At 43.8% G+C, this 10,000-nt stretch overlaps 1 protein-coding gene across 1 annotated transcript in view; it reads left to right on the top strand.

Moving 5' to 3' along the window:
* Window positions 1-10,000, top strand: part of baiap2b (BAR/IMD domain containing adaptor protein 2b) — a 123,668-nt gene that overhangs the window by 68,382 nt on the left and 45,286 nt on the right. Inside the window, exons 4-5 of the mRNA XM_063221918.1 lie at window positions 1,140-1,201; window positions 2,280-2,351. Coding sequence (XP_063077988.1) covers window positions 1,140-1,201; window positions 2,280-2,351 — 134 coding nt within the window. The remainder of the gene's footprint in view (window positions 1-1,139; window positions 1,202-2,279; window positions 2,352-10,000) is intronic.

Genomic DNA, 10,000 nt, shown 5'->3' on the forward strand with positions numbered 1-10,000 from the left:
TTTGTTCCTTTTTTTCACGACGCAACATTTATCAGAAGAGGCAGCATGTAGGTATCTTTAAAAACAACACGCATCTCTGTTTTTTATCAAGCATCTTTCTTCTGTAAAGCATCGTTCTTATTTTCCTTTGTATCTTGGTTGCATGAGTCATTGTGATTTTTTGTTTGTATTGGTGAATGTTTAAAGACATTTTTTGGTTGATAATTTAAAAACGGACTGTGTTGTTTTCCCGTGCAAAGAATGAAAGTGTTTTTGAAAAGATGTCTTGTGAGTTGTCGTTGTGCTGGTTTTGTTAGCTTGTTTGTCATCTTGTTTGTTTCTTCTGCACTACTGACGCACTGTGAGAGTGAATGTTTTGGTTGTTGATATGGTTATGACAGTATTAGTGATAACTGATAACTGACTGTAAAGCATCTAAAACAATGTGTTTTCATGTATTTTTCTACCATTTCTTTTTTTTTGGTTGGATAAACTTCTTTTTCTTGAATATGGTTTGTGGTTATTATATTTTTTTCTTTGGTTTGACATTTCTATTATTTCTGTTGATTTATTTATGGTATATTTTGTCTTTTGGGCGCATTGTTTTGCTTGTGAGTTGATCTGCGCTTCATCTGCCCCCTCCCCCCTCTTCCTCCTCATCCTCATCATCCTCCTCCTCTTCCTCATCATCATCCTCCTCGCCCTCCACATGTCTCTATGTGACTGCATGCTAAGTGGAATATATAATGTGAATTCAGGTAAATTGGGCCACTTTGGGCCATTCACTTATATGCAAAAAAAGTGGCCCAATTTACCTGAAATCACCATAATGTAAACTACTGTGTAAATTACAGATGTATGTGACTGCATGCTCTCCTCTGCTTGCATGATATTAGACAGTACAGGAAGAAGCACCAGCAGAAAATTATGACATGTAAGTAATGTAAATAATGATCTTTTCTTTTCCTCCTCTTGCACCCCTGATCCTCTTCTCTTCTCTTCTCTTCTCTTCTCTTCTCTTCTCTTCTCTTCTCTTCTCTTCTCTTCTCTTCTCTTCTCTTCTCTTCTCTTCTCTTCTCTTCTCTTCTCTTCTCTTCTCTTCTCTTCTCTTCTCTTCTCTTCTCTTCTCTTCTCTTCTCTTCTGTCGTTCTCTCCTGCAGGGGACGTCCTGTTTCAGATGGCTGAGGTTCATCGGCAAATCCAGATACAACTGGAAGAGATGGTGGGTGTATTATATTATATGTATATTATAGTATACTATTACATACTATTATATTATATAGGCCTACTATTATATTATATTATATTATGTTATGTTATATTATATTATATTATATTATATTATATTATATTATATTATATTATATTATATTATATTATATTATATGCTGTAATTTACTATTATTACTAGACTACTATTGGATTTGATCATGACGCCACCACTACACACACAATGTGAAGCATGCCCTTCCTTATTAAAGAAAAACAAAGTCAAGGTGTCCTGCATGCTGATTGCATCGCTTTGATGGTGATAAGAGTTTCGATGTTGAAGTGGCCTTTTGTTTCTCAAGTGTTTGTCCCTGCGTTATTGTGTGTGTGTGTGTGTGTGTGTGTGTGTGTGTGTGTGTGTGTGTGTGTGTGTGTGTGTGTGTGTGTGTGTGTGTGTGTGTGTGTGTGTGTGTGTGTGTGTGTGTGTGTGTGTGTGTGTGTGTGTGTGCACTCGTGTATGTCTTGTTTGTGTGAGTGTGTGTGAGTGGCCATTGTTCTGATGATGTTAACCATGCACCACTTGCATTCTTCCCCCATAGCTGAGTTGCGGAACCATGCGTTCCATTCTCATAGCTAATGCTAACCATGCGTTCCCTTCTCATAGCTAATGCTAACCATGCGTTCCCTTCTCATAGCTAATGCTAACCATGCGTTCCCTTCTCATAGCTAATGTTAACCCCTTGTGTCCCTCTCCCATAGCTAATAATTATGTATTCTTCTCTAATGTTGACCCCTTGCCTCCTTCTCCTGTATTAAACAGGTGCAAACTAGAAGAGCCTCATACAGTATCAGTAGCACTGAGCTATCTGTCTGGACCTTTAGCTCAGCAGTATGGTGCTGTGCCTCCCATGCCTGATCTAGAGCGTTCACTGATACGTGGCGGTTTCGAGCCCCGAGTGACGAACACCTCAGTGACACATAGCTAATATTAACCCCTTGGGTTCCTCTCCTCTAGCTTTGTTAGTAATCATGTATTCTTCTCTTCACTCGTGGCTAATGTTAACCCTTTGTGTTCTTTTCTGCTCTCGTAGCTTCGCTCCTTCCACAACGAGCTGCTGACAGAACTGGAGAAGAAGGTGGAGCTGGACGCACGCTATCTCAACGTGAGTACACACACACTCACGCACACTCATGCAAACACGCGTGCGCATGCACGCACGCACACACACACACACACACACATGCACGCACACACTAGACGCACGCTATGAACATGAGTTCATGTCCTCTCTTTGTTACTCTCTCTGTTTCTGTCTCTATCTCTGTCTCTGTCTCTCTCTCTCTCTCTCTCTCTCTCTCTCTCTCTCTCTCTCTCTCTCTCTCTCTCGCTCTCTCTCTCTCTCACACACACACACACACACACACACAATCACTCCTCTCTCATACACACACACACACACACACATACAATCACTCCTCTCTCATACACACACACACACACACACACACACACACACACACACACACACACACACACACACACACACACACACACACACACACACACACACACACACACACACACACACACACACACACACACACACACACACACACACATTCACACATACACACACACACATCTTAGACCAGCTGTCTAGACCACCATTTTTTGTTGCTCTCTACAAAGGCCATCAATTCCAATTTTGACTGCAGTCCCAGACGATGCATGATCACCACAGATATCCTCAATCCCAGTCCACCGCGCTGATAAATGCCGCCACAAAAAAAAAGAAAAAGAAGAAAAGATGCAAAATCTGTTCATTCAGTCAGTAAACAGCAAAGGGCGTGTCCACATGGGTTACATCAGTTGTCCTCCTTAGGGGGTCCTGGCCCCCAGTTTGGGAACCACGTGCATTACATAACTCCTCTGAGACTCTTGAATTCATGAATGCCGCACGCCACATTACAACACAAACATCCGCTTTGCCACAGATGTTCAAAAAGACGCTTCATACATAAGAGAGGCTACTGTACCTCTGAAGGCATGTCTAAGAGCAAAGTAGAGAAGACTAGAGTAGAAGTGGTTTATTGATCTTGAAAGAAATGAAGCCATTGAAGCCTTCCTGAAACGTCAATTCATTCATTCATTCAATTCATTCTTATGCTCTAAATAAAATGTGAGGCGTGTTATACTGCCCTATAAAGGCAAAATGCAGTAACTACACATGTTTTCAATGTTGAATTTAGACTTAGAATGGTCTTTTTAAGACCTCATTTGCCTTGTGACAAAGCCTTGTGGTCCAAAGGTGTCCCATTTTAGAGATATGGCTATATCAAATTAACTACATTATCCAACCTAATACCAATACTTAAAGTGGTACTGTCCCATGTTTTTTAAATAAACCTATTGTACACCCCCATTGAGGTAAATAATAGGGTTTTACCGTTCTCCTGTACTTTCAACCGTTCTCTGGGTATGGCAGTGCAAATTTTACCTCCAAGCTAGCAGTTAACATTTTGTCCTATGAGACCAGTTAGCCGCCAGCTGGTTTCATAGGACTCAATGTTAACTGCTAGCTTGGAGGTAAAATTGGAACTGCCATACCCAGAGAACAGTTGAAAGTACAGGAGAACGGTAAACCCTATTATTTAACTCAAGGGGAGGTGTAAAACAAGCTTATTTCAAAAAATGGGACAGTATCACTTTAAGGCCCTTTTCTCCTGAATAATAATACCAATACTTGAAGGCCATTTTTTCAGTTTCAATGTTGCCGTAGTTACTGCTACACATTGCTTCTGTTGGGCAGATTTGTGATGCAGCAGCCTGAGTGTACATAGTAAATATTGTATGTGTCTGCGTGCCATGAATCTGGCTGCGTAGTACAGTACAGAAGAGTACAGGAGGTCCCAGAGGGCCTGTTGCGTGGGGCAGTGTGTGTGTGTGTGTGTGTGTGTGTGTGTGTGTGTGTGTGTGTGTGTGTGTGTGTGTGTGTGTGTGTGTGTGTGTGTGTGTGTGTGTGTGTTGCGTGGTGCAGTCAGGCTCATGATGAGGTTGTTTTATGTAATGGCTCTTTATATAAGAAGAGAAGAGGTGTGTTGGCCGCTGAGAGGTGAAGTGTGTGTGTGCGTGTGTTTGTGTGTGTGTGTGTGTTTGTGTGTGTGTGTGTGTGTGTGTGTGTGTGTGTGTGTGTGTGTGTGTGTGTGTGTGTGTGTGTGTGTGTGTGTGTGTGTGTGTGCGTGCGTGCGTGTACGTGTGTGCGTGTGTGAATGTGTGCATGCATGTGTGCATGCATGTGTGTGTGTGTGCGTGTGTGCGTTTGTGTACAGTGTGTGTGTTGACTGTTGAGGGGGTTTGTGTTTACCGGTGCAGTGCATTATGGGGGCCGGAGGTGTGACACAGGCGCTAACGCTCCGCCTACTGCCTAGGTGCTTTTAGAAACACTATTATGACTCTGACTGCACCGTTGCTCAATGCAGGTTCGGCAGGAGTGGGTCTTTAATCTGTTCTTTTCTTTTCTTTTGTTTTTCTTTCACCTTTTCCTTTGTTCTTTTGGGCTTCCTCCTGTTTCCGATTCAGCTTTTATTTAGCTTCTTCCGTGTGTTTGTTTCTTGAAAGAAAAATCCGTTTTGTTCTTTTATTTGCCAAGGTTTCGGTCACAAACAACCAAGCAAACAAGTGGAACAAATAACTGTGTGTGTGTGTTTCCTGAAAATAGTTTGCTCTTTCTTTCTTTCTTTCTTTCTTTCTTTCTTTCTTTCTTTCTTTCTTTCTTTCTTTCTTTCTTTCTTTCCTTCTTTCTATGAGTGAATAATACAGTGAATGAAGGAGCTTTCTCTCCTCTTCTCTTTACTCATTTGATATTTTCATGATCCTTTTTTTATTACTGTTCTCCATAACCTGCTTCCGTTTGCACTGAAATCAGATATTCTGCCCACTAGAGATGAAACATTCACTTTCTCCCCTCCTTTTTTTATAAAGGGATAGCTCCTCGTATCTGTTCCTCTTTTTCATAAAGGATATCTTAATGTTCTCCTCATTTCCCTCAGGGCTTCCCCCCCTCTGCAAAGCAGAGGCAGCAGCAGCCTCCACCAAAAAAAGAGACAAATTGAGTTTAAGAAAATAGATAAATTAAGTCTCATCTTTCCCTCATTCGACTGAATTAGGAGTCCATTTTAAAGGGCTCTCTGGAGGAACAGAATGGGGCTTAGTTCTGCAGCAGTGGAGCTAAGTAACAAATACTGTTTTATTACAGAGGAAGGCAAACCATTACGAAATAAAGCAAGTATTCCAGCCCACTTGCCACACTAAGCTAAAGTTTATAGTTTGAGTTCTCAGCTGTAGCCTACTGTATTAGCCTATTCATGCTAATGGAAAGTTACTAGGTTAGTTAGAAACCTAGATTGTAAAAACCACAGTCAAAACACAAAAAATACAGTCCTCATTGCCTGTTTTTGTTGTTATTGTTGTTTTGAATGGACCACTGTGGCAAAGACACACACAAGTAAACAAGAAAACCGAAAAAAAGTCAATGCTTGGGCGGTCAGATATGCACCTGAAATAGACACGCAGAGGACATGACACAGAGGTCATTTTTTACGTCACTTACGCCACTTTCCCGCTGACACAATGAGGCGAGTGTAAAACTAGCTCAAAAGTCTTGCCATATGACCCTAACGTGGCCCCTAGCACAGCTGTACAGTAAGTAGGCTGTCTGCCTGAGGATGCCGACTGCACTAAGTAGGCCTAGTCAGTCTGCCTGGAGACTTACAGTAAGATCAGCTGGCTAACCAACCGTATTGGCTAACAGCAAATACGTGTCAGGACCTGACTTTCTCAACTCAGGAAGTTCACACACGCACGTACACTCACACGCACGTGACGCGCACACGCACACACACACACACACACACACACACTTGACTTAATCAACTCAGGATGTTCACAGACACATGCACACACACGCGTGCGTGCGCAAACCTGCGCGCGCACACACACACACACACACACACACGCACACACACACACACACACACACACACACACACACACACACACACACACACACACACACACACACACACACACACACACACACACACACACACACACACACACACTCTTGACTTTCTCAGCTCAGGATGTTCACCTCTGCTTTATCATAAGTGCAGACCCCTTAGCAACAAGGTGTTAAGCTCACACGCACAAACTGTATACACACGTACACACTTTGTGAACGGTGTAAGGGAGGATTGATGGCTTTGGAGGGTTTAACGGCGCTGAAAGTCCTTTGCCGTCTGCAATCTACTGTCCAGTCATTAGGTCCATAGGATGTTAAGCCAAAGAAGGAGGATTTTGCTGGGTGTTTGGTTGGTTGGTTAAGTTGATGTGTGTTTGGATGGCTCCGTCTCTTCCTCCTCCTCCTCCTCTTCCTCCTCCTCCTCGTCTTCTCCCTCTCCCTCCCCCTCTTCCACCTGTGCCCTCTCCACCTCCTCCTCCTCCTCCTCCTCCTCCTCCTCCTCGTCTTCTCCCTCTCCCTCCCCCTCTTCCTCCTGTGCCCTCTCCTCCTCCTCCTCCTCCTCCTCCTCCTCCTCCACTTCCTCCTCCTCCTCCTCCTCCTCCTCCAGTGCCCACTCCTCTATAATCATACATTTCTCCTCCGCGCCCTCCTCCTTCTCCTCCACCACCACCGCTACTCTTCCTCCTCCTCCTCTTATTCCACCTCTACTCTTCATCCTCCTCCTCTCCTCCACCACATCTTCTCCACTCTTCCTCCTCCTCCACAACTGCCCACTCCTCGATGTAAACATACAGTCCTCCAGCTCTTGTCATGTAATGTTCTCAGGTGCAGCGAGGTGCAATTTTCTGGCAGTATGAGAGGTGGCGAGAGTGTTTGCTCAGTTCACCATTTGCACTTGCGCACACGCGCACACACACTTCATGTACACAGGCACTGATAGTTATTAACTTGCCTCTATTTGTGTTCCCACACACAGAGAGAGGGAGGGAGAGAGAGAGAGAGAGAGAGAGAGAGAGAGAGAGAGAGAGAGAGAGAGAGATGCAGAGAGAAAAATGAAGAGAGTGAGGAAGGTAGGCAGGTAGCGAGGGAGGGAGGGAGGGAGGTACACTTTGCTCCCAACCGCAGTCAGATGTAAACACAAGTTAACGTTCGTCATCAGAAATGAAAGAGTTTTAAAGGGACAAGGCTACAGTCTGGGAGACTACAATAGCATTGGCCTGGTCTACAAGGCTGCAGTCTGGGAGACCACAATTTCATTAGCCAGGGATGCTGACTCGGGTGTGTGTGTGTGTGTGTGTGTGTCCGGAGAGAGGTGCCCAAAATCGGGTGCTCATCACATTATATACAGTGCCCTCCATAATTATTGGCACCCCTGGCTGAGATGTGTTAAAAGCCTTAAAATAAATTCAGTGTTTATTGCAGAAGAATACTGTCACACTGAAAATTGTAGGAAAATGTAGCCTTCAACTCAAATGAATTGTAAGAAAATAAAAAAATCCCTGACTAAAAAATAATTATTTTTCATTAAATCACCTGTTCCACAATTATTGGCACCCTTAACAATTCCCAGGAAATAAATATAATTGAAGCATTTCTGTCATTTCTAAAGTAGTTTACAAAGTTTACCAGAGTATGTAGGAACATTTAATTAGTAATTCATCACTTCCTGTTTCCCTGGGGTATTAATATGACGTGACACCGAGGCCATTTCTCTTATCCACTCTTAAACATGGGAAAGACAAAGGAACACAGCATACAAGTGAGGCAGATGTGCGTCGACCTTCACAGGTCAGGCAGAGGCTACAAGAAGATTGCCACTCAACTGCAGCTGCCCATATCCACTGTGAGAGGAATAATTAAGAAGTTCAAAACAACTGGAACAGTGGTAAACAAGCCTGGGCGAGGACCCAAGTTTATTTTGCCACCACGCACAGTGAGGAGGATGGTAAGAGAAATCAAAAGATCTCCAAAGCTCACTGTTACAGAATTACAACAAATGGTAGCATCCTGGGGTCACAAAGTCTCCAAATCAACCATCAGGCGCTGTCTACACGCCAACAAGCTGTTTGGGAGGCATGCACGGAGAAAACCTTTCCTCACTCACAATCATAAACGCAAGCGTCTGGAGTTCGCCAAGCGGTATTGGGGCTTCAACTGGGACCGTGTGCTTTGGTCAGATGAGACCAAGATTGAGCTTTTTGGCAACAAACACTCTAAGTGGGTCTGGCGTACCACGAAAGATGCGCATGCTGAAAAGCACCTCATACCCACTGTGAAGTATGGGGGTGGGTCAGTGATGCTGTGGGGCTGTTTCGCTTCCAAAGGCCCTGGGAACCTTGTTAGGGTGCATGGCATCATGAATGCTTTGAAATACCAGGACATTTTAAATAAAAATCTATTGCCTTCTGCCCGAAAGCTGAAGCTGGGTCGTCACTGGGTCTTTCAGCAAGACAATGACCCTAAACATATGGCCAAATCTATACAGAAATGGTTCACCAGACACAAAATCAAGCTCCTCCCATGGCCATCTCAGTCCCCTGACCTCAACCCCATTGAGAACCTGTGGGGTGAGCTGAAGAGGAGAGTACAGAGGAGAGGACCCAGGTCTCTGGATGATTTAGAGAGATTCTGCAAAGAGGAATGGCTGAAGATCCCTCTTTCTGTCTTTTCCCATCTTGTGAAACATTATAGGAGAAGATTAGGTGCTGTTTTGTTGGCAAAAGGGGGTTGTACAAAATATTAACACCAGGGGTGCTAATAATTGTGACACACATTATTTGATGTCAAATAATTATTTCTTTATGTGGGATTTTTTCCCCACTGAATAAATGCACTTGTATTGAAGGTTGGATTTTTCTCTTTTTTTCCATTAAGGTCCCATATTATTTAGAAAAAAAATAAAATAATTGGAAGCTAAAAACACATCTCAACCAGGGGTGCCAATAATTATGGAGGGCACTGTATATTGAGTGGGGGGCCCTTTCCGATTACTTCGTCCCGGGCCCAGCAAAAGCTTGTCAGCGGCCCTGGAGACCACAATAACATTGGTCAGGTCTACAAGGCTGTCACAGCCGGCCAACCCTGGCATTGGTGTTGGTCTACCACTGGAAACAATAGCCTGCCTGACACTGCTACAGTAACAACAAAGAATCGTCTAATAGAGAAAGATCATTCAAACTCCGCCCACCCTAGCCAGGCTGTGCCCTCCTAGTGACGCAACACCTTCAGCGTTGCTTCTAGTCAGGCCAAGAGCAATACAAATATTGTTTCTGAGCTCCCGAAAAAATGGGAAATCCTCCCACTTTGTTGGGAAACAAACAACCATTAGCAAACTAAGGGAGACGGGTCAACCATGCCGTTTTGGGAAATGATAATTGTTATGCTCTTGGTCAGACCAAGTCTCGAAGATAATCGATGATAATCAGGCTACGCCCACCTAATGCAAAGGAGTGTGCTCAAGTTTCGTCTCCTAAGGGGGGCTTCTTCCTCTCTTTTTATGGTGTTTGATGGCGGCTTGCACGCGATGTGTGCTACCGCCATCTACAGCGCTGAGAGACCTCCATTTATTCTCAACCTAATGTATCCAAAGGCTTCCTAACTGACGACCTCCTAAAGGGGCGTTCACCTGACATCACATGGATCCAGGAAATGTATGGGCTTGAAGTACAGGGGTTGGACAAAATAACTGAGACACCTGTCATTTTAGTGTCATTTAGTTCCTCTTGCATCCACAGTTAATCCTGTTGGATGTGGTTCATCCTTCTTGGTGGTATGCAGAGATTGTTGTATAC

This window comes from Engraulis encrasicolus, chromosome 17, assembly GCF_034702125.1.
Source record: "Engraulis encrasicolus isolate BLACKSEA-1 chromosome 17, IST_EnEncr_1.0, whole genome shotgun sequence".
In the NCBI taxonomy this organism is placed as follows: domain Eukaryota; kingdom Metazoa; phylum Chordata; class Actinopteri; order Clupeiformes; family Engraulidae; genus Engraulis; species Engraulis encrasicolus.